Genomic DNA, 25488 nt, shown 5'->3' on the forward strand with positions numbered 1-25488 from the left:
CTTTTTGAGGATACATGTTTAAATCATGACAATAAGGTGTGATACAGCAGGGCCAGGGAGCCATGGGAGAGTGGTCCTATTGAAATTCCAGGGGAAGTGGGAGGTCATAAGCCCACCCATGGCTAAAGGACCCTCTCGCAGCCTTTGGGGAGGATCCACTGAGCCCAGGAACTCAACTGATTACAGGGGACAACGAAAAAGAAAACAAGGGCAGGTGTGAAGGTCAAAGATCCAAAACTAGGGAACTGGAAGGGAACACCGAGCAGAGGACCCCGGACAGCACCCACTGCTCCTTGAAGAGTGGTCGAGGGGAGGTATATAAACCCTAGGCTGATCGAGGCCTGGTTCCCTGCAGACTAGAGAGAGGTTACTACAGGTCAAATGGAGTACCTGCAGCCAATTAAGGCCCAGTCAGAGACCTAATAAAAACCCCCTGCTTCTGTCAGATAGTTTGGGGGGCGGGGGGAAGAGATGACTAGAGTTTGGAGGGGTATTGCTGTGAACTGGCAGACCAGAGGACTAGAGAAAAGGAGACCCTGCCCAAGTAGAGCAGGGAGACTCCCACTAGCATCGAGGACTGAGGGTAACCCTACCCAAGAGGGAAGAGGGTAAGAAGCCTGTGGAGAGGAAGAGGCTGTGACTCAGGGTAGGGAGCGGACCCTGACCCCTTCCCTGCTTTCCTCCTCTTCCTCCGTCCTGGGACACTAGCGGAGCCCTCAGTGCCCAAGAACAGGGACATGGGGTGGTTCCCCGACTCACCACACCAAGAAAAAGTGCAGGACCCACCATAGTAGTGTCAGCCATTTGCCACAGAGGTTAACACTATGTTAGTATAGTTGGCATAAAATCAGGAACAACTGTTAAAATCGCAGCTAGAAGTTTTTATTTAAGACGCTAAGGATTTAATTAGATGACTGGGAAATTAGAAACAAGAGTTACAGTTGGCTGGGGGAGGAAAGTCCAAATGCTTGAAACATCAACTTTAAAAACCAAGTGACACGGTTTTTAAAAATGAATGGCTCAAGGACTGTCCCTAGGAAAACCCCAGTAGTTAATCTAGCCTCATCTCCTTCATAAACTGCTTTTGCATCATTTATAGCTAAAAAGTGTGCGTCCCATTTTGAGTCTTTCACAAGGGCAAAATAAGCACCAGGCTGGAAAACTCAGGGATCTCGCCTGTGCCCTGGCTGAGTAACTGGGCTGTGCAATGAGGAAAAAGGAATTATCTGCCCACGGGAAGAGAGTGACTCTAGAGCTGATCCATGGCTGCCACTGCCATCCACTTATAAGGGCAGAATTTCACCCCTTCTTTCACTGTTACCCTCAGGGACTGTTGTGACATTCAGCAAAGAACCAGAACATTGTTAGCTTCCATCCTTAAAACCAGAGCAACACGGATCTTGCCAGAAATGACGTGACAGATATGACCCTTCCTTTCACAAACACATGTTCTATGACCCCCCCCAAGAACATCGAGCAGTGCAGGGACTCGAACATTACTAAATAAAGTCAAACAATTCATACGCTGAGCTACTAGCACTGACATTTCGTTCCGAAGGGCCATTAGATGGCACTCTGTGCCTGCTTCAAAGAGCCACCAGAGCGATATCAACTGTCCAGCCTCTCTCCTCTTCTAATTTCCAGTGCACTCCTTGCGATACATGTATGTGCCGTTCCTGGAGGTCTCTTTATTGTTCTATTTTACAGTATTCAAATTCTTCCATTTCAGCTAACCCCAAACTTATTTTGGCAACAGGATTTATTAAAACCGAATCCTATTTCTTACTCCATCTTCAGAGTCCCACTCCTACAACTTTTACTCAGCTGAGCATTTCTTGTTGATATAAATAACCCCATCAGCTTCAATTAGGCTACTTTCTTGAGGGTGAGATTGCTCGTATGAGGAAAGGTTGCAGGATCTGTTCCTCTGAATACAATTAATTACTTAGGGATAGAAAATAATTGCCTTCAGTCTCTCACCTTATTCCTCAAAGAGCTCAATCTGGCTATATGGATCACAGAATCATAGAATATTAGGGTTGGAAGAGACCTCAGGAGGTCATCTAGTCCAACCCCCTGCTCAAAGCAGGACCGACCCCAACTAAATCATCCCAGCCAGGGCTTTGTCAAGCCGGGCCGTAAAAACCTCTAAGCATGGAGATTCCACCACCTCCCTAGGGAACTCATTCCAGTGCTTCACCAGCCTCCTAGTGAAACAGTTTTTCCTAATATCCAACCTAAACTTCCCTACTGCAACTTGAGACCACTGCTCCTTGTTCTATATGTTGTATTCATCAGCTATGTGGCCTAGGACTTATAACCTATAAATAAGATCATCAAACCTTTAAATATTTCAGTGCAGGCTGGTAATTTATATTCACCTTTTAATTTTTAATCACCATTCACAAGTTTTTCTGACGTAGGCCCAAATTAATTCACTATTATAGAAACACGAGGCAACACAATATCAGCACATTTGAATGTTTGTGAGTTAGATGATTTTTAGTAATGTTTGGAACTTGCTTTGGGATAGGGCTGGAATGTCAGACACACAATCAGGGCATGACCCTGTCAAAGAGAGTTTTGCCTCTGTCAAGACAAGAGGACTAGAGCCCTGAGCATGTTACAAGGGCACAGTCTTCAATAAGAACATATCAAAAACCGAGAGGCTGTGCTCAGCAGCATTGTAATGATGATGTTCTCGGACTGTACTCATATACAGGAGAGAGGAAGATTCAAATTTCTGCTGTGCCACAGGCTTCCTGTGGAAGTAGGTCACTTAGCCTCTCTGTGCCTCAGTTCCCCATCTGTAAAATGGGGATAATAGCACTGCCTGATCTCACAGGATAAACACATTACAGAGTGTGAGGTGTTACATAAGCACCTCAGATCATGCCTTTCATTCCAAGAATGCACACCCCTTAGTTAACAAAGTGGGGTAAATATTGTCTTCCTTTTGCAGTTGGGAGAATCAGAGGCAAGGTCAAGTGGCATGTCCTGGATCACACAACAAGTCTCTGGCAGAATGAGAAACCAAACCCAGGTCTCTTAATTCCCAGTTTCCTGTTCAAACCACTAGACACACTGGCTCATTGCATAAAATATTGCCTGAAATAAGTAGGGAGTATTTTATGGATTATTTTCAGACTAATGTAAAGGAACCGTTTGTCTAGGAAAGCATAGCAGCAACGTTCTTTCAACTGACATTTGTTTCAGCAGACGCTAGCGTTTTCAGTCATTTGAACGTTGTGATTTCTGAAATCAGTCTTCCTGACTAAAATATTCAGCAATGAGATTAAACAGGATTGTGTGGGGGATATCAATCAAAGATTAGCCCAAGGCTTGTGGTATATACAACTAAAAGGCTACTTCTAATGCTGTTCTAATATGCAAGAGGAAAATGTGAATTTTTAAAATTTTGTTTGGGTTAGGATCAGAACATTTCTGTTCCCATCTTAAAGAATTCTTTAAAAAGGAAATTATAGGACAAATGATCCACACCTATAAAAAGCCCTAGCTGGTGTAAATGGGTATCTACTTCCTGTAAGGGCCACGCATGCACCTTGTGTAGTCATTAATATCAATGCAAAGTGAGTGCAAGTTGGAGTATGAAACACAACCCTGTACGAATGGCCATGATTTATTCCCACTTGGCACTGATGTAAATGACCGCATAAAGTGCACGGCAATGTAGAATCTGGGCCCCAGTCCTTGAAGTCAATGCAGCAGTGCTGATTCACATCTAGCCCCATGTATGTGTACGTATGTTTTACATGACACCTGTTTTTGACCAAAGGTAAACACACCATAGTGCACTCTGGGAAGGCAAGCCCACATGGGTAGGGCCATGTATCCTCCCATCTTACATCGGTGATGATGTCTGACATGACCACTTGCAGGATGCTAGCAGCAGGAGAATGCTGGTGCTGGTCCAACAATGTTAGCGCTCTATTCCTGCAGCTGCCCCTGGAGGAAGTGGAAATGGCCCCAGTATTTCTCCATAGGGAGAAGAAGCCCAGACTTTTTCCTACCAGGAGCTGTCTCCCCACCAAGACAGAACCAAGCTGAAATCTCTATAGTGAAAAATAGCCAGTGATGGACAGGGCAGCTTCCCCACAAAGACTGCTTTGTGGTATGGCTGCGGCCTACTCCCTCCTCAAATACGTCCCCTTAATGCCGTTCTGCAGGTGGGAAGGGAGGACTCCCATGTGAAGCTTTTCCTCCTCAAAAATAAGCTCCTACTCAGATTAAAGAGTCTTTTAGCTTTCCCTTCCCAGGTAAAGTGAGGGGAGGGAGGAGGCACAAAGTGCAGGAGACTCATTCATATTTAGTCAAACAAATATCGCTGTTTCAGAGGCCAGTAGCAGTAAACAAAATGGCCTGTGGGTAAAAGTAGTTCTGACCGTTGTGCATTTTGGCAAAAACCTTTGGCGTTGGGCACTATATCAAAATCTCATTAACTATTTTTGCCCTTGCTCAGTATTTTACTGATATTGCCCCCCAGCCAGCAAATAGCAGTAACCATATAAATGATGGCTTCACAATGAAAAATCGAGTTGATCTGGAAATACGGGCCTTTGCGCTGCATGTCCTTCCATGCAAAAATCTGCATTTGCTATTGCGTTATGGCTCTCTGGAAAGGAACGACTATGACAGGTTAAAAGGGACAGTCTTTATTTGCCAGTAGATAATAAGTTAAAAGATTTAATCTTAATTTTGTGGGTACGATGTTAAAGATAGGTGGCATGCTTTAACGAAGTGAGCATGGGAATGAGTGGTAGGGATTCTTCAATACTAGTTCCACTGCTGACCCGAACTCACTGTGTGACCTTCAGAAAGTCCCTTAACGGCTCAGTGCCTCAGTTTACCTGTATGTAAAACAATACTATATACCTTCTTCACAGGGATGCTGTGATAATTAGTTAATGATTGCAAAGCTCTTTGTAAATGCGAAGCACTATAAATGCTAAAAATGATTATGCCAAGAATACATGTCGTATTACTATTTATGTTGTGTTAAGAAAGCTGTATGAGATCTTTGGTTTAGTTATAAAACCTTTCAGAGAATGGTGCTTCAAAGTCTGATTCGGCTAAACTCTGGCTACAATGAATTAAAATACTTTCAAACCACTGGGCCAAATGAATCAATGCAGGTACACCAGGGATGAGTTTGGCCACTGACTCTCCAGACTTCCTTCCTTTCTTCTAGCTAAACTAGTCTAATTCCATCCAGTACAGATAAGTACTTACATCATGCTCATCAATACAATTAGAGTTGGTGAAACTCTTCGGACTGGTTCCTTGGCATTGACTTTAATGGATCGATGATGATTTACACCAACTGAGGATCTGGCCCTTGGTTTCCAAAAATATCCATTACAAGCTTAGCACCACCTGCTGGCAATCAGCCAATACTTAAGGGCTAGGCTTAGGCACAGTTAGTGCAAGTCAATATTATTTATGTAATTATCAAGCTGAAAAATATAAAAATAGCAAATGTACACACAGCATTTGACTGGGAGGAGAGGGAGACACACTTTGCACGTTGCTTTTCTTCTCAGATTATAAACGCTTCCAAGCAGGGGCACCATCTCTAACTCTGTACACAGCACCTTGCCCAGCTGACCTAGGATCCTGACTGGGGTCTCTGAACGCTACTGTAGTAAATGAAATAATAGCGATAGCAATAATTTTCACCTACTTTGGGTAACTAGATCACGTAGTCCTGCATCTTGTGTCGTCATTAATATCAAGGCAAGCGGAGTGTGAAACATGATCCAATATGGAAGGCACCGATTTATTTCCACTTTGCACTGGTGTAAATGACTGCAAGAGATGCACAGCAATGCAGAATCTGGGCCCCAACTCTTGAGGACAATGGAGCAGTGCTAATTTACACCCGCTGATTTACACTCCGCTGATTTATACAAATGCATTCATTTTTGATCATTATTCACTAAGCACTTCTGACAAATAATTGCCAGCTGCTGGATTGTTTGCAAACAGTTTTTATTACCTGCTCAGTATTTATTGTTCTCTGTGTTGTGCAACTGGTCATGTAAGTCACATGCTATTGGGCTTTTTTCTCCTTGACTGTGACTTTTTTTTTTTTTTAAGTGAGAATAACAAAAAATGAAAACAAATTCTGGGATGCATTTTTTAATGGGTCTGTAACAAAATCTCTGAAAATGTCAGGCCTCACAAACATTTTCATTAAGACTCAAGGCTGTTTAAGTTCTCACGAATGATGGATAATAACAATGACTCCGAGGATCACAGGGAACCCAGCTTAGGAACCTGTATGTGCAAAAATATCCTACAGTTTTTTAACTCTTTGGCTGGCTGTAAGTGGCGTGTAGAAGCACCTTCTGCTCCCTGACAACCTGAAAGAAAGGGATGATAGAGCAACAATATCCATGAATTTGACAGGAACCTATGAGCCAAGCAACTGTTTGCCTCTATTGGATAAATTACTGCTTCCCGAGTTGGAGAAACTGCAATACAGAAGACAAAGAAAAATATATTTCCCAATCTCAGTTTTGATCCTCCACATACTCATGCCTCTGTTTCACTGAATAAGACCTTCTGCATCAGTTTTCCAGGAAAGGAAGTTAGATCTGGCAGCGCCCGCAACCCCTCACCCCAACCTGGATGTTGAAAAAAGAATAAGTATGCAGCACCAGCATGCAGCAACCAATTCTAGATAGCATTTTACCAGCTGGCTTGGTGGGAGAATTTAAGTATTCTATAAAATGCCCTGCTTAATGCACTTAAAACCATTACTACTAATAAACAGAATGGTTTGATCTGCTGCCGCCAACTGTGGACAACAGTGGGGCATTTAGTCACCAGCTTGAGAAGGCAGAGGTACAAGCTCATGCCAGGGTTGCCCCTGGTGCTGAGAGGACTTTAGCTTAAACCAACTTGGTATAAACCAGGTGTAAATCAGTGGGAGAGCGCTGACCCCACAATGGTTTGCTTTGGTTGAAGGAAGTCAATTTCAAATGCACCCTTTGGTTAAGCCAATGCAAAAACGTGTGGAGAGAAGACTCTGGTCCGCTCTCTGGCTGCTATTGTGGCCACAGGGTGCACAGTGTTGACCGTGCACACACCTATTCCCGTTATGAGGGAATAGCTGGTATCGTTAGGGATCTGCCATCCCTGCCCTACCTCCAGCTTGACTCATTTTCCACTCCATAGCAGCACAAAAAATTCTCCCACAGAACTAGGTATTGTAATAGGACCTGCCTGTGGGCTTCCAGCATTCTTTCCTGCCACCCTAGGCAGCAGAGCTGGATGGGTGCTGGTGAAACTAGCATCCTCCAGTCACTGAAGAGAAGACAGGGAGTTAGACCAAGCGTCAGGGATTCATAAAAATGTACGGCTAGAACGGACCTCTAGAAGTCATCTAGCCCAGCCCCCGCACTGAGGCAGGGCCAAGTAAACCTAGATCACCCCTGGTAGGTGTTTGTCCAACTTGTTCTTGACAACCTCCAATGATGGGGATTCCACAATCTCCCTTGGAAGCCTGCTCATATTTCACCTTGTATGCACAGAATCCCTGTTTACATTAATTGGGGCCCTGCCTGGAGAACAAAGATAGAATTATAGCCGCAGGAAGGATTTTTACTCTCTGCTGCTTCTTCCACCACATAAAATATTTAGTAATAACTCCCTTCCTTGTAGTGGTTTTGTCAGGATAAATACATTAAAGATTGTGAAGCATTTTGAGATCTTCGGAGGAAAAGCACTAGATAATAAATAGATAGTAGTAATAATAAATAATACAAATTATTATTGGAGTAGTATGCAGAGGACCCAGTCAGGATCAAGGCAACGTTGTGCTAGGTGGTGGACACACAGATACAAAGATACGGGCATACATTTTCAAACATGATGAGTGAATTTAGGCCCGTGGTTACTGGGAGCTCAACTTGAGACAGCCTAAAAGGACGTGATTTTTAGAAACTGCTGAGCAACCGGTCTCTGAAAATCGGGGGCTTTTCAGGAGTCTCAAGTTGGATCCCCCAAAATGAGGCACCCAAAACTCCTAGTCACTTGTGCAAATTTAGGCGATGATTCCTGCCCCAACAGATTAATCTTCTGTTTCTGCAGCAGATTTTCAAAAATGAAATGGCTGCCTTTAAATTGATAATCTCCCTGTCTTCAGTACTTATACGGTTGCAGTACTATAGTCTCTGAGCCCCTCACGATAATGTATTTTTTCCTCTAGGCACCCCTGGGAAGTAGGGCAGTATCAGCTGCATTTTACACCCGAGGAACTGAGGCACAGAGAGATTAAGATACTTGTCCAAAGTCATAGAGGAAATCTGTGGCAGAGCAGGTGTGCCAACAGATAGGCTGGCGCGCTAATCGCTGGATTATCCTTTGTCTCCATCGTTGGCCCACTAATCCCTCAATTCTTTTAGATCTATGGTATTTGTTTGTACAAAGTTTCTGCTTCAAGTCCTCAAAAGTATCCATTACCACCTCAAATTCTCATTTCTACTCCCCCTAGCATCTCTAATCAAGTTCCCAGTTATCTAAATAGTTATTAAATATTTAATCTGGGATTATAACAGATATTGGTGCAATCTGCAAAAAGATATTGATAACAATTCGAATGACCCTGGATTTAATTAAGTGAATAAAAGGATTAGAATCAAGACGTATGGGATGGACAAAGGGTTAGTGTTTATTTTTTTAAAGAGTAATTGTATTAAAATTCTTGTAGCTTTAAAGTAGAGAAAATGGTAGATGGCAAAATTCAAAGCTAAGGTTGAATAATATATTGAACCTTTGCTACTATTATTTTTTTGTATTGAAGTAATACCTCCAGACCACACTGTGCTAACAACTGTAAGCACATGAAAAGATAGTCTCTGCCCGAAAGGGTTTACAGTTTCAGCATATATTGATTTATTCTGGTAAACACATCAAAAATCAAACAGCAAATATTCATTTCAATGATTAAATGAATTCACTTCAGCCGTGCTTGTACCTGTTTGCTTGCTTTCCATAAACATTTGGGCAATCAAGTATTACAAGGACAGATGTTCACAGAAAGTGAACTTCAAAGTAGAGTGTGCATGTATTCACAAAACCAAATTTTAGATGAGCTGTCATGGGTGTGAAGGGAAGGGTAGACACCTTTGGGGTCCCTCTTGGCTGGAGGAAAAACCCTTTCACCTGTAAAGGGTTAAGAAGCTAGGATAACCTCACTGGCACCTAACCAAAATGACCAATGGGGAGACAAGATACTTTCAAAAGCTGGGGGGGAGAGAGAAACAAAGCCTCTCTCTCGGTCTGTGTGATGCTTTTGCTGGGGACAGAACAGGAATGAAGTCTTAGAACTTGGTAAGTAATCTAGCTAGATATGTGTTAGATTCTGTTTTCTTTAAATCACTGAGAAAATAAGCTGTGCTGAATGGAATGGATATTCCTGTTTTTGTGTCTTTTTGTAACTTAAGGTTTTGCCTAGAGGGATTCTCTATGTTTTGAATCTAATTACCCTGTAAGGTATTTACCATCCTGATTTTACAGAGGGGATTCTTTTTACTTTTTCTTCTATTAAAATTCTTCTTTTAAGAACCTGATGGCTTTTTCATTGTTCTTAAGATCCAAGGGTCTGGGTCTGTGGTCACCTATGCAAATTGGTGAGGATTTTTATCAAACTTTCCCCAGGAAAGGGGGGGGGGTAAGATTTGGGAGGATTGTGGGGGGAAAGACATTTCCAAACGAACTCTTACCCAGTCACAAGTGTTAGACGTTTGGTGGTGGCAGCGAAAGTCCAAGGGCAAAAGGTAAAATAGTTTGTACCTTGGGGAAGTTTTAACCTAAGCTGGTAAGAATAAACTTAGGAGGTTTTCATGCAGGTCCCCACATCTGTACCCTAGAGTTCAGAATGGGGAAGGAACCTTGACATGAGTGTATTTCCAAAGTCCTTGCACTCATCCAATCAGAGAACAGAAACTATATCAGGTGACTTATCTGACCAACCAACACATCTAGGGCCCAATCTAAAACCCAGTGAAGTAAATGGAAAGACTCCTGTTGTCTTCAATGGGCTATGGATTAGGGCTGTCGTGTATTCTTGCAGAGAACTGTTTGCGATCATTCCATAAAGTTAAATAGTTCCGATATTCTGCAAGTTATTCCTTGTGAATTCTTTGCTTACTCTTCTTTTAACACGTGCTGCTGGAAATGATCACAAGAGTAATATCATTTGGGCAACTCTGTCCAATTCTTGAACAATCCACATATCTATTTCATGATAGGCACCCACTTTGCATTGGTTGCACCATGGATATAAATTTGCAGTTTACACTTGTGGTAAGAAATATTGCACAGGTTCTAAATACCCAAAGATGACACCTCACTTGCAAATAACTACACATCCATTATATATGCATTGTTGATATGTTGGAGGAAGACATGACATTCTGTCTCACTGGTACTAAAATTTGGCTTATTTTAGTGCCTAAGTGCTTTTTTGAAAATCTGACCTCAATTATGGGTGCTGAGCACTTTTGAAAATCAGGTCTTGTTAATTATTGTTGTAATATAGTAGTTCCTAGAGGCCTTTATGAGGACTGTGATCCATTGTACCAGACACTGTATAAACACAAAGATAAAGACCGTCCCTACCCTGGAGACTTTACAGTCTAATTTATGACAAGATGGAATGAGTGAGTGTAACAAACAAAAGAAGGGAAGAGAAGAATAACAAAATAAAATCACAAGGATACAAAGGGTAGTGATTGTGCAACTTCTTGGCTCCTAATGATCCCCAGGCTTGCTTTTAATGCCATATAAATATGTATTTAGGGAGTGAATCCTTTCCCATTAGCAGTTCATAACTGAACGATTCAATATTTGCATGATGAAAGATAACACGGAATAAAATGCAGCATAGCAAGAATGTAATAAATATTGTGTGAAGGATTACATTCACTAAAGAGATCTTATGGGCATAATTGGATGAAAGCACAAAACTAATTACTTTAGCAGGCATGTAAGTACCCAGTACCAAGCAAATAATTCATACAGATAAAAAGTGGTCCCAGAGATGATTGAATAAATGACAGTTTTGGCTTCTCCATGGTTGTTGCCACTGCACTGTCTTTAATCAAAGGATGCCAGAGAGCACTGTAAAGTGTGACAGGCTATTTGTGGGACTAGTGTATAGTTACATTTCATATCAGAGCACTTAATGAACTGATTATTTAAAAGAGGAGTTTTTTCTCCCGTAAATCTCTGAGGTGCAAACATAAATGCTACATTTTGATTTTTAAGTTTCATTTTGAAAAAATGTAAACCGCTTAAGTTCCAAGAACTAAGGAGACTGCTGAAATGATCTTATTTAAATGCTGACCTTTTCTCTGCTAATAGATTTGGAAGCCAACAGTGATTATGTGGCATGTATTACTCAGCCAATTTTGGCCTGGGCCTTGCATCTGTTATTCAGATAAAACATAGGAACTGACACCCTACCAGACCAGGGGCCTGCCTAGCTCACTATCCTGTGTCCCTCAAGGACTACTAGCACAAGAATCTTTAAAGAAGGAAAGTGCTAGAAAGCTGCAGTTGGCAATTTCGTTATGTCAATGGGAGTTTTGTGTGAGCAAGCACTGCATGATCTGTTCCTCCATATGGTTGGGAAATAACCCAGGATTGCAACAGATCATTTATCTGCACAAGATACTGCATCATTAGTTTCACAAAATAGAGGGAAACAAATCTTGGGACCATAGTCTTACCATCATTTATGGCACCAGAGTCCCACTGACATTAGCGGGAATTCCACACATGGGCTGAGGGCAAGATAATCACTGATGGATGATGCAGTTCATGTGTGAGTTGTCAAATGGCTGGGAAAACAGAGCGTAGGTTAAAAACTTTCCCTGAGCAAAGCAAATTCTCCCTCCCTTGCCCCCACCCTGCCACCAAACCCCAGGGAATAACAATAAATTACTGGGTATACTTGCTTGTCAAGTATGCCATTGTGCAATGGCATGCTCAGTTTTAAGATTCTGGCATTAAAAATACATGTGGTTTCATTTAGTATTAATTAATTATTTCGGCTGCCCTTAAAACAGTTAATGGTGTCTATTAGTTCATTTGTAAGATGTTCTTTTTAATGTCATCCTCATCACTGTAAGCCATTTGAAATGAGGACATCGAAACAAAAAGGTTTGTTTCACTTTATATCCCTTTCAATAGTGTAGTAAAAACTAACTTCCTAGTATTAATGGAAAAGAAAAGATAAATTATACCTAAGATAACTGCGATATCATTTCTAAAGAGGGTGACAGCAACACGTCCAGGTTTATATTTATCTTTCCTATGTAATGACGCTTACATACTCATTACAGTAAAGAGCCTGATAAACATCTGGTTTCCTATGGTGAGCTTTTCAACTCATAAATATTAGTGAAATTCAGAAGCTCAGATGAAATAATAAATAGTTTATGCTTTCATGTAAAATCCCCACTGCGAAATCAGCAAACTTTGAATTGAGCCAAAATAATACTGAGTTTTGCAAAGCAGGTGAAAAATCTCTTTGAGCAAATAGGCTGTTTAAAATGGGGGGATGCAACTCTTTTAAACAGCATGACTGAAAGAGTCTGCCTGCAAAAGATAGCTGGTCCCTCTGGCTATTAACTGCTGCATCCTATAGTGTGATCTTCATATTACAAACGAGATTCCACTTTTAAATCAAAACACTTGTTTACTCTTGAAAATCTGTCTTGTTTTTGAGTCCGTATTAAGATACAAAGCTGTGGGCAGTGACGGCTCTCTCTTCCTTAAATGAGTCAAGAGCCGGCCTTTAGGGAAATGTGAAATGTTTAAAATGTGCTTGTGCAGCGTATTCAGACCCTGTACAATGCATCCTAAATATTTTTCAAGTTGTACAAGCAGCTTTGGAAACGATCATCACAGATGAAAGCTGGTAAGAAACAGCAATAAAAATACATGGGTGAGAAAAGGGAAGTAATGCCCACTTCTGAATGTCCTGACATTTGATTTATCCTGCATCATAATGATCAGACGCTCATGGTAATTTCCCTGTTTACTACTCACTAGCAGTGGCTGATGGTGCACCTGTGAATTCGCCCCCCACCCCCCCCCCCCGACTCCCCATCTGCTGACTGCAGCTATTCAGATTCAGGTGACTGAAACCTTTTAGATAAAAGTTAATTAGCCAGCATGCTGCAGATCAAATCTTTCCAGCGCAATGCCAAATGGAAACCTTCCAGGCGGCTGCTGGAAGCGTTCTTCGCTGAGCATCCCCCTCAACATTTCAAAACTGGTAATTCATTTCAAGTGAGAGTCAATGAAGCAAATATAGGGGAACAAATCAAAAAGTTCAGCATCATCTTTCAACCTCATGGAACGTGCATTTTCACATTTTGCACAGATGTGTATTTACCAATATACTGTGCACATATATAATTCGATTAATAGATTCCAAGGCCAATGGAATCATTTAATCTGACCTCCTGTAAAATATAGGCCATAGAAATTCACCAAAATAACTCTAGAGCAGATCTTTTAGAAAAACATCCAATCTTGATTTAAAAATGGTCAGTGATGGAGAATCCACCATGACCTTGGTAAGTTGTTCCAATGGTTAATTATCCTCTCTGTTAAAATTTGTGTTTTATTTCCTGTCTGAATTTGTCTCGCTTCAACTTCCAGCCATTGGATGGTGCTGCACCTTTCTCTGCTAGATTGAAGAGCCCACTATCAAAAATGTGTTCCCTATGTTGCTACTGAAACTGTGATCAAGTCACCACTGAACCTTCTCTTTGTTAAACTAAATAGATAGACTCATATAAGGCTTATAGTGATTGAGCTCCTTGAGTTTTCTAATCTGTTAATCATCGTTGTGGCTCTTCTTTGCAAGCACTTAAGTTTATCAACATCCTTCTTGAACTATGTACACCAGAACTGGAAACAGTATTCGAGCAGCAGTCAAGTCACTGCCATATTACGAGGTAAAACAACAAGAGTCCCCTGTTCATGCATCCAAGGATCACATTAACCCTTTTGGCCAAAGTGTCATACTGGAGGCTCTTGTTCAGCTGACTGTCACCATGAACCCCAAATCTTTTTCAATCACTGCTACCCAGAATAGAGTCCCTCATTGTGTAAGTATGGCCTATGTTCTTTGTTCCTAGATGTATGCATTTACATGTGGCCACGTTAAAACGCATACTGTTTATTTACCAAGAGATCCAGATCAATCTGTATCAGCGACCTGTCCTCTTCATTATTTACCACTCCCCCAATTTCTGTGTCATCTGCAAACTTTATCAGTAATAATTTTGTGTTTTCTTCAAGGTCATTGATAAAAATGTTAAATAGCATAGGGACCCCACTAAAAAACACCTGCTTGAGGATTGTTCCCTGTTTACAGTTATGTTTTGAGACCTATCAATTAGCCAGCTTTTTATCCACTTAATATGTGCCATGATAATTTTATGTATGCAGTGTTTTTGTAGCCATGTTGGTTCCAGGATATTAGAGAGACTTTTGTTGGTGAGAGACAAACTTTTCAGGTTACACAAAAAGCTCTGTGTAAACTTTAAAGCTTGTCTCTCTCACCAACAGAAGTTAGTCCAAGAAAACGTTAATTTTATGTCATTCTAGGTTTATAATCACAGTGTTGAGCGTAAAGTCAAATGCCTTACAGAAATCTACCTGTATTACATCAAAACTATTATCTTTGTCAATCAACCCTGTAGTCTCAGGAAAAGAAAAAAAAAAGGATATCAAGTTAGATTGACAGGCTCTATTTTCCATAAACCCATGTTGTTGGACATTAATTATATCATCCTCCTTTAATTATTTATTAATCAAGTCCCATATCCACCTGTCACAGGGGAGCTGGTCTCTGTGGTTAGGCTGAGCCCAGCTCCCCGGGACTGGAGAAGGTGAGTGCAATACAGCCAATTAAAAGAGGGCTGAGATATGCCTGGACCTATAAAGGGCTGCTCATTGGCAACTGGAAGGAAAGGACTGAGGCAAGTGGAGCCCTGGGAGGAAGGATTGAGACCGGCTTAGCCCTGGTCAGCAGAGGCCACACTGGAGTAGGGCTAACGACTGTGGTGGGTCCCTGGAGCAAGTGCTGCGACTTCAAGAGGGGAACAGAGTTGGAGGAGGCAAGGAAGCTGCCAGGAGCTGGAAAGCCAGAGATCCGCGGGAGGGGTGGCCCTGAAGCCTGGGGGCCAGGTATTGACTTAACTCTGCATTCTGTTTGCTTGTTAAACTTTGCTATCAATGAATAAACCTTCTGGGCATAGTAGTGCATGATTGCAGGAGGGGGATGCAGTGGTGACACCCGCCCCCATTATTTTGCCCAGGATTCATGTCAGACTGACAGGCCTATAATTATCCGAGTCATCCTATTTACCCTTTTAAAATATTGGTACAACATTAACTGTCTTCTAGCTTTTTGGAACTTCCCCAATGGTCCAAGACTTTTTAAAAATCAAAATTAACAGTCCAGCGAACTCAACCAGCTCTTTAAAAACTCTTGGATGTAAATTATCTGGACCTGTTGGTTTAACATGTTTGACTTTAGTAGCTGCCATTTAACATTGTCCCATGATACTAGTGGAATGGAAAGCATGTTCTCATCATTGTATAATATGAGTGCATTATCTGGTTTTATTCCCCAAATTCAACACAGAAATATTTACTGAACTTCTGCCTTTTCTGCATTATTATTGATAATTCTGTCTTTTCTATTCAGCAATTAGTAATATGCTATTCACATATACCTACAGAGAGAGACAGATATGAGCATGAGTTGGCCCTTTTGAACAACTAAGCTGTATATATTCAATGGCAAAAGCCACTTGTACTTGGAGATGGGCATGTCTTTTTTAGCAAATAGTTTGACAAAAGAATGAATTTTTTTTGATTGAATGAAACTATTTGTGAATCTGAGTCGAACTGAGTGAATAATTTCAACAAAATAAAATATGGGAGGAAAAAAATTTAAAAAGCCAGTTTGTTTTGACATTTTTGAAATGAAACATTTTGACTTTTCATTTTGACATATTTATTTAGAAATTTAGCTACAGCACTTGTTGATTCTGAAAAAAGGATTCTCTTTGGTCTGGAGGAACTGAAGTCATAGACCACACACAGGAAATAATGCAATATTTTCCATCCATCATCCAAATCTTCTACTAGGACAAAGCTTATTGACACAGGGAATATGGTGAGTCAAAACACCCCATGTCACAAACCAGGCTGAAATGTCAAATAAATTATTTAAATAGGCTCTTGAATCTGCTAAGCTGTAGGTCGCACTGTGAGGAGGAGGATTTCCAGTTAGATGAGATGTGTAATAATATATAAAATTACACTTGGAATCAATGCATTAAACAAGGAAACCAAAGAGCTAAAACTCTAGAAGGAACAAATATTACCTCCCAAACTGATGCCAATTTTGGTTTCCCAGTCTCTAAACAAGGGCTGTCCAATCACCCACTGAAAAAACACTATACAAACAAGGACACCTTTCCATTGGGTGTCCCCTTCTTTATGGACTCAAAGGTAGTAGACAGATGAACTGCAGTTGTAAATACAGTGGACTGTGGAAATTCTACCAGTCCTATAGCGGGCATTGCACACATCCCTATACAAAACGTGCACATTGTAAAAACAAGAATCAGACTGTTTCTGGAGAACACATACATAATGTTGAAGGAAAACTATAGGGATCTAACCCTGAGCTTGTGAGGAGGCTTTGGTTCTGAAACGGTAAACACAGGTCAGCAAATACACATATTACCGCTTTTAATGGTAGACAATTGCACAACCAAGAGCTTCCACCTAACACAGGAAAGATACAAAACAACATTTTTATGACCAAAATGCCTGTTGTGTCTTCAAAATTCACATTCAGAAGGATTAAAAATTCTCAGGTTCCTGTCCAGACAGGGCCTGATTCTTGGTTACTTTGGCCTTCAACACTACTCTGGAAGCAGAAAGAGACCTTAGCTTAAATGAGAATCAAGCCCCTTAGCCCTAATAGTGTACGTGAAAGAAATATTCCTGAACCAGAATAATTCAGCAGGAATTGGAAGAAAGCAAGACTCAAAAGCCACCCTTTAAAGAGGCTCCTTCATATCTCTCACAGTCTACAACAGGCATGTTTCATATTGTTTTAATACTAAAATGTGTGGAATGGGAGAAAATGAGCATTAAAGCACATGAAATAGTGTCAGCTTTGTGTGGTATTGAGAGATCCTTTATAAACCTAAGTATTTGGATTCAGACAAATTTAGGATGATTATGTAGCTTTAAAACTATCAAATATTGTAACTAGGCAGTACTGCTTTGCCAAAAATGACTTCTGTTTTGGAAACATCGCCTTGATTTTTATATTTGACAGAAGGCTGTCTTCTCCTTATGCCCACTTCCCAAAAATGCCTTCCCCTGCACAAGTGCTCAGACTTACTTGGGACTAGTGGGTCAATATCACTTCTGGAGGTACCACATACCCAATAAGGTCATACCATTTGGCACTCAGTATCCTTTGACACTACAAAACCTTTTCTTTTTACAATTGAACTGCAAATTAAATGTCAAAATTCCATTTGCTGCAGGAGCATCTGCTGTATGCCCAGATTTGCCATTTTAGCAGGGATTCACCACTTAATCTAAAAATGTATCTTTATTTTCCTTTTTGATGCTCCAAAGCCACAATCAGCTGGTTCCCACTGCCCAGTGGTGCCCAGAATATCCCATGCCTTGATATCAGATACTAGAGAAACCTGCTGGAACACAGAACCAGTATATATGTGAATAACCAGCAAGGCATAACGTCTCCTTGTCCCACCCCTCCTGCTATATCCATCGCTGAGTGTCATCTCCATACTGAACTAACTGTGAAGATCATTAGCTGTTTATTATTTTATTGCACTGCATGGTTTGTGAAATTTCTTTTTAATAATAAATCTTGGTAAAACGGAACAGCTAATGCTTCGTTTGTAGTTCACCCTTAAAACGTACTTTTCAGTATGAAAATTCGGAAAAGACTGCTACAAAAATACTCAACCACCTCACATACTTCCAACAACACTGCCTATATCTCTACTCTCCCCATACCACTGGCTCAGTCTGGTAGGGCGATTTCATTTTCATCCATTTGCCTGTGAGGCATCTCCCTGGGAAAATTGGTGAGTGGCAATCAGAAATCTTGGGAATGGAAGGGAAACTATCTTGTCTGTGTACATAATCATTCCATGTAATATTGCATAGAAGAATGCTAAGCAAGACTCAATTTCTCGGTGTCTTTGGTCAAGAACTTCTGCCTCCAAATTAATGAATGGCCTGTCAAAACTTCAGTGTGATTTGCACTGGTATTAAAATGAAGGAAATCCTGATCTGTTTGGCCCAATGATAGCTGTAAACTGCTACATTTTGCTGATATTATGATTACTATTTAGGGAGAACTTCATGAAGTAAACTGTGTTCCTTGGTAATAACTAGGTTTAGATTTATTGTCAGTATACACTAGTCATTAGATATTGCATAGAGAATGGAAAGTTGGACAAGAATGGCATGTTTTACTCTATATAGCATTGTGTGTGGCAGGAGATAATTCTAAGATTTCAATCTAAATGACTTCTTCTGATGCTATGAATAGGGTACCACTTTCTGCTGTTGTGATATTAGCTTCAGGAATGTAGAATTTGACAAAAGGCCAGATTTTTTCAGCTATTTAGGCATTCAAATATGAGGCACGTGATGAGATTTTTGAAAGCACCGAGGTGCCTAACAACTGTTGGATGAATTCCATGGCATCACAGAGTGCTCTGGGCATGGGCATACTATACATGGTCTCTCCCTTTATCATTCTAATACCAATATTTGTGATTAACCAGTTCAATTTTGGAGCTGCTTCTCCCTTTTCACTCTGATATATTTGATTTTTTAACCCTTTACTCTCCGGCATTGGCTCTTGATGGGAGAAGATTCACTGGAAGATTTACCACACTCCACTTTCCTTTCAGTTAGAGTCTGCTTCCCTACACTCTGTTTGTTAAATGGGCATCCTAGGACAATACAAAGGTCTGCCTTGAGGTGGAAAATAAGGTGTTTTAGAATCTGTGTTCTGCATTTGTCAGTACATTTTATGGCTACCAACCCACTCCAGGTACATTTGGAATCCGAATATTGAAGCCAGGCAGTCTGAACTAGATACCTAATAAATCTGAGGGCCTTTACTGCATATTTTAGATTGGTACTTTTTTTTTCTCTGATGGAACAGAACACTAGGAAATGTTCTTCAGGAACAAAGTGAAGAGAAAGAGCATTCTGCCCTCCTGCCCGAAGGAAGTCTAGAGTGCGATAAAAATGTTATCCAATCTTAAATTAGGGGTGGCTGCTGCTTCGCCTACAACACCTAGGGCTGTGTGTGCGTGTGTAGAGGAAACAGCCTACTGATGCAGGTTTTGAAATTGTCAGCTATGCATAGTCCCTTCGTGGCAAAAACCCTGTGCCCGAAAAGAGCACAGTGCTGGGAAACGGTCTTTGAAGAAGTTCTCCCTCCGGCTCAGGGGAGCTGCGGAGTGTGTATGGTCTGACCCACAGCAGGGTGTTTATAGAGCAGGTTGCAGCAGCCGTTCGGCCAGCCTCCTCCTCTCTGCTTGAGCCATCAGGTTAGGGGCTGAATGGCCAAGCGATTGAGCCAGCTCTGGCTAGACACCTGTCCTGATGCGCACTGGGGGGGGGGGGGGCGCCTCCCCCTGGAGACATGCAGGCACCCACTCCCCGGCTCTTTGGGAGTTCAGGCGTTAGATATGTTTAGTTTGTATGGGGGCAGGGCGATCTGCCCTATAAGCCTGCGGGGAGGGATAGCTCAGTGGTTTGAGCATTGGCCTGCTAAACCCAGCGTTGTGAGTTCAACCCTCCAGGGCGCCATTTAGGGATGGGGCAAAAATTGGGGATTGGTCCTGCTTTGAGGTTGGACTAGATGACCTGCTGGGGTCCCTTCCAACCCTGATATTCTATTCACAGTGGGACACCCCTCACTGCCTCTTGCCACTCCCCCCACCCCTAATACACCCCCCCCGTCTCTCTTTCCCTCCCCTGGGGACCTTACCTGGCTCTTCCGCGGGAATTCCCGGAGCACGATGCTGATGACCGGGATGCGCAGAGCCGAGGAGACGAACTCCAGCTCCAGCATCTCCCCGGCGCTCTGCGGGAAGGCGAGGAGGGCGGAGACCCCCTGCACCACCACGGTGTGGCAGAGGCTCTCCAGGAAGGAGAGCGGGTCGCTGCTCCAGGAGGAGCTGGGGGAAGAGAAAGGCAAGAGAGGTAGATCGCCCAGCCCGGCCTCGATGGCCATCACCACCTCCAGGGACAGGTTGTAGGGCAGCAGCCCGCTCACCCGGTTGAGGTTCTCCACCCCCAGGAGCAGCGCGTCCTTGGGCAGCAGCAGCAGCTCCTGGTCTCCGCTCTCGGTGCCAGTCAGGTTCCCGGTGCCCAGCTGCGCCCTGTTCCCGATCCACCGCCTCCGGATCCCGGCGCCCTTCCCGCCGGTAGTCCTGGGAGTTTGGGCTGCCTTGTGCGCACTTTGCCCCCCGTTGCTCCCTTCCTCCTGAGCTCCGGGAGCGGGGTCCGGCGCTGCTCCGAGCGGGGCGTCATTGCGCGCCCCCCAGCTCCAGCCGCGGCTGGGCCGGGAGGTAGCTGCCCAGGGCTGCAGGTGAGCCGCCCCGATCCTCACGGTGTGCCCGATCCGCTTGAGGATCTGGCAGGGCTGCGGGTGGGAGGAGGAGCCGGGCACCCGGGCCAGCACCAGGGCGCAGGGCGGCAGCGGCAGCAGACAGACCCTGCTCAGGAGCCACCACAGACCCAGTCTCCACATCGCGGAAAGCCAGCGGCCGGGGAGCCGGGAGGAGCGGCCGGCCCCTTCCCCCCTCCCAGCTCAGCCGCCGCCTCCTGCGAGCCCTCGCACCGCCCAGCAGCCAAAGCCCGGAGCAGCTTCCCAGCCACGGGGGTGGCGGCCGGCTCCAGTCACTCCAGGCGCCTGGGGACCCCAGCGCCAGCCATTGGCCCCAGCGGGGGGCAGCCGGGGGGGACCCTCCTTCCCCAGCAGCATCGATCGCTTCCCCCCGTCCCGAAGCGCCCGGACAGCCCCGTCCGCTCGGCAAAGAGTCAGCGCAGTGAAAGGCGGCCCCCGCCAGGCGCCCTGATCATCGCCCCGCGGTGGCCAGGAGATCCCGCCGGTGGGGGGGGCCCCCAGGGAGCCCAGCCCCACATCCCCGCTCGGGGAGGGGCCCAGCCTCAGCCCTTCCTCCAGCTCTTCTGTGCTCGCTTCTCCACCCCCCCTCCCAGCCTCCCCCAGCCGGGGGGGGGGGGCTTGCTCCGAGGCGACAAAGTTGCCGAGCTGCTGGATGACTCCGGTCCGTCGCTTGGCTGCGCTCAACTCCCACCGACAGGCGCTCTCCCAAAGCCGGCGGGCCGCCCCAGCGCCGGGCACAGTCCCCTCCGGCGGCGCTGGGGTCCGGAGCGCTCCGCTGGCTGCCCGCCGTCCCTGTGCCCCAGCGCTCCCGGGCAGAGCCCAGAGCCCGGGCGGACAGCTCCCCTCCAGCGCCCTGGGTCCTTATCTCAGCTAGCACGAGGCATAAAACAAGCGTGAAGGGTCCGATTGGCGGACAAGGGCTATTTATAGCTGCAATCTAGACCGCTCTAACCCTATGCTGGGTTTGTAATAGGGGCGCTTTTGCACGTGGCCCTGTAGACAGCCAGGTTTCCCCCTCCTAGACTCCGGAGAGCCTGCTTGATACAGCCTTTACTGACACGCGCCGCAGCTCCCTGCATGGATCTTGACAACAGGCCCCAGAGGCAGCGTCTACACACGCGCCAGGATTGGCACACGTCATCCTCTGCAGCTGCACATGAGAGCAATTTCTTACACGCGGGCCACCTGGTATTTTGGGTGCAAGTGGCCAGTTTTGGGGGAGGGATAGCTTGGGGGGAGGGATAGCTCAGTGGTTTGAGCGTTGGCCTGCTAAACCCAGGGGTTTGAGTTCAATCCTTGAGGGGACCATTTGGGATGGGGCAAAAACTGGGGGGATTGGTCCTGCTTTGAGCAGAGGGTTGGACTAGATGACCTCCTGAGGTCCCTTCCAACCCTGGTATTCTATGACTATAGCCCTAAGGTTTCTGAGCTGTAAATAGCAGCTAGAGAGATGGAAATCGTTCCCTTCTCAGATTTTTCCTAACTTCTCCAAGACGATTTAGTTGTCAAACAGAAAGAATGACACTCCAACTTTTATCATTGGCCTATAGTATGACCTGCAGCTTTATCTTACTAAAGGCAACAGCATTGTTCCCAGAGGGTAAGGGCAGCAGGACTAGACCCTGAATTTGTACCTTACCAGATTTCTCACCTCTGCACCGCTCACTTCTGGGAATCCAATATTGCTCTAGATGCCGTTTCCATTCAGCTACTGCTTCAGATTTAAAAAGGCTTCAACCTGTGGGACCTGCAATCATTGGTTACCAAGTCATCACCCTTGGTTAGAATGACTTGTAGAAGACAACTGTTTTGTACAGAGAAAAAATTCAAAGGGAGTGAGAAAGAAATGGGAGGATGGGGTGGGGGAGAGAGAAAGAAGGGGTGTGTGTGCGTGAGTGTGGTTGTCTCCATTCCTAATGTACAATGGCATATCATAAATAGAAAAGTAGTAAGAGTACCCCAGCATTGGGGGCGAGGGTGTTGTAGGTCATGACTGAGGTGCATTAGCAAAGATAGAAGGAGAAAATGTTCCAGCACCTAGTTGTATTATATCTACCTCCTACAAATGCACTCAATTCACTCTTCCATTTCTTCTTTTTCCTCCATTCTTCTCATGCTTTTAAAATTCATTTCCATTTACTTCCCACTCTTATCCTCTTCCCCATCCTATTTATCCCTGGCTTCCCCCCCCCTTCTCCATTTTTTTCCTTTGAAGAAGGCACCCCTTTAGATCACAAGGTGCATCTTTGCAGGTTCCTGGCTTCTTTGGTTGGGAGAGATGTTTTGAACATAGAAAAGAACCAATCCAGCCTATAGAAAAATGGACCTTTCCAGAAACACACACACGCACACACACACACCAATTAGAGTTGGGTGAAGCAGCTGTGATAAAATAAGAATGACTCAAACCTTGGCTCACAATGTCACTTAGCAGGACCCACATCCTTTCCTGAGGTTTGGGAAAGCTTGCTAATTCCCTTTGAAATTAATGTCTTTAAGGTGCCACCAGACTTCACTTTTTCCTTGTGTGTACCTCAGCAATTCCTGGTTTTCAGCTGGGACTTCAAGGAGAAATCTTGCTCTTTGTGAGCAGCATACCTATGTGGCATTTCTCACCCACTTGAAACTAGGATATACTAGAAATCTCATAAGAAAACTAACATTCATATGATTTCCAGTCCAGTTTCCAGACTAAGATGCTTTATAAAGTTTATTATAAGCTTTTACACAGGCATCCAGGCTTCTAAACCAAGCTGTTTGACGTTTGTTCATTATTAGTTAGAATCCCAAGTGCAGTGAAACTTGTATAAGAAACTACTCTAGTTATACAAACTTGTGGTTTAAGAGTCAACTGCAAATTATCATGCAAGGTGTACTACTTTGCTCCAGGTTTATTAGAACCTGTTGTAAGCAATGGACTTCCACCTGTTCTTTGTGTGCAGATTTCATTATAGTAAAAACCAGAAGAGTTTCAGGAAAATTAAGTAAGATTATTACTGTAAAAGTTACAGTAAGTAGCATAATATGTTTCAGAGTGGTAGCCGTGTCAGTCTATATCAGCAAAAACAACGAGCAGTCCTGGTGGCACCTTAGAGTCTAACAAATTTATTTGGGCATAAGCATAAGCCCAAATAAATTTGTTAGTCTCTAAGGTGCCACAAGGACTCCTCGTTGTTTTAGCATAATATAAGAACTGGATGAAAAAATTATGGTAAACAGTTTATTCTGCTTGTGAATTGTTGATGAGCAAATCACAATTTTCATTTTTGTTCCTTATTCAAAACAATTCAAAACAATAATTTCTGCAAATAATTCTTGGTCCGGAGCTCATTCATGATTGCAAATAGTCAATATGAAACATTTGAGCTGTTTTGATTGCACACATGGTTCAGATGATATGTTTCTGTGCCCTGACGGGAGAAGTGGAACTTTTAAAACCAGCATTCCAATTTGAATATTCCTTATTATGAAATCTAGATTTGCTTTCTGCAATATATGTTTATAATTTGCTCTTTCTGCAAATATTCTGCAATATATGTTTATAATTTGCTCTTTCTGCAAATATTCTTGCCAGCAACGTTCTTTGTAATGGTCTGGATTGAGCAAAGCACTTAAACATGTGCTTAATTTTAAGTGCATGAGTAATCCCATAGATTCATAGATTCATAGATATTTAGGCCAGAAGGGACCATTATGATCATCTAGTCTGACCTCCTGCACAATGCAGGCCACAGAATTTCACCCACCACTCCTAAAAAAGACCTCACACCTATATCTGTGCTATTGAAGTCCTCAAATTGTAGTTTGAAGACCTCAAGGAGCAGAGAATCCTCCAGCAAGTGACCCGTGCCCCATGCTACAGAGGAAGGCGAAAAACCTCCAGGGCCTTCCAATCTAGACTTCAATGGGACAACTGCTGTGCTTAAAATTAAGCATATGCGTTTCCTGATCAAAGGCGGAATATCTGTGTGAAGTGATCCTAAAATGGGCCCAGAAACTAAGTGACTTTGTTTAAACAATTTGAATGGTCATGGATATTTTTTTTCTGTATTTGCCCAGCTATAAATATTAATGTGGAAAAAGATACAGTTTGTTATGGTAGCTAAGGGAAATGCTGTCTTTAAAAGTGCGTCAACAATGAGCTAGTTTTCTTACAATGTCACATTCTCATTCCTAAGGTTGACAGTAGGATAAGTTACCAGTCTTGACAAATGCTCGACCTTTTCAACTTTTAACTTAATGACTGGCTGTGTTCCCCCACACATTGGAAGCTACCCGAGGAGTTCATTCACCGAGCACACACATGGCATGGGCACTGTGAAAAACGCCACTCTTGCCATTGCAGTTCTAAGGCATCATATCTGGAATCATGCATTGGACTAAGACCTGGCAGAACCCTGCAAATGAAGAAAAAACAAACAAATCAAGGATCGCATTAAATAGCTATGAATACAGTTCTGCTTAGGGGATATTGGGATATTATATATTCTGCTTAGGGGATATTGTGATATTAGGGAATGATGATTGGAGTAAGTATTCAACATTGGTAATTGGTTGAGGCCTGAAACCTCAAAGGGATTAAGGCATCTAATTCCCAGTGATTGATTAATGGGATTAGGTGCCTAAATCCCTTTAAAGATCTGGACCAGATTATCCCCTTGAGTGGGAAAAACCTATGGGAGAGGAATATTTACTAAGGAAAGATAATGAGATTCCTC

At 43.3% G+C, this 25488-nt stretch overlaps 1 protein-coding gene across 1 annotated transcript in view; it reads right to left on the reverse strand.

The window, feature by feature from the left end:
- The window catches only part of GRIN3A (glutamate ionotropic receptor NMDA type subunit 3A), a 98908-nt gene extending 77913 nt beyond the window's left edge, over nucleotides 1-20995 (reverse strand). Inside the window, exon 1 of the mRNA XM_073345715.1 lies at nucleotides 20129-20995. Within this exon, the coding sequence (XP_073201816.1) occupies nucleotides 20129-20893 (765 nt within the window). The 5' untranslated portion in view covers nucleotides 20894-20995. The remainder of the gene's footprint in view (nucleotides 1-20128) is intronic.
- Nucleotides 20996-25488: the final 4493 nt, after the last annotated feature.

The sequence above is a fragment of the Lepidochelys kempii genome, chromosome 5 (assembly GCF_965140265.1).
Source record: "Lepidochelys kempii isolate rLepKem1 chromosome 5, rLepKem1.hap2, whole genome shotgun sequence".
NCBI lineage: Eukaryota > Metazoa > Chordata > Testudines > Cheloniidae > Lepidochelys > Lepidochelys kempii.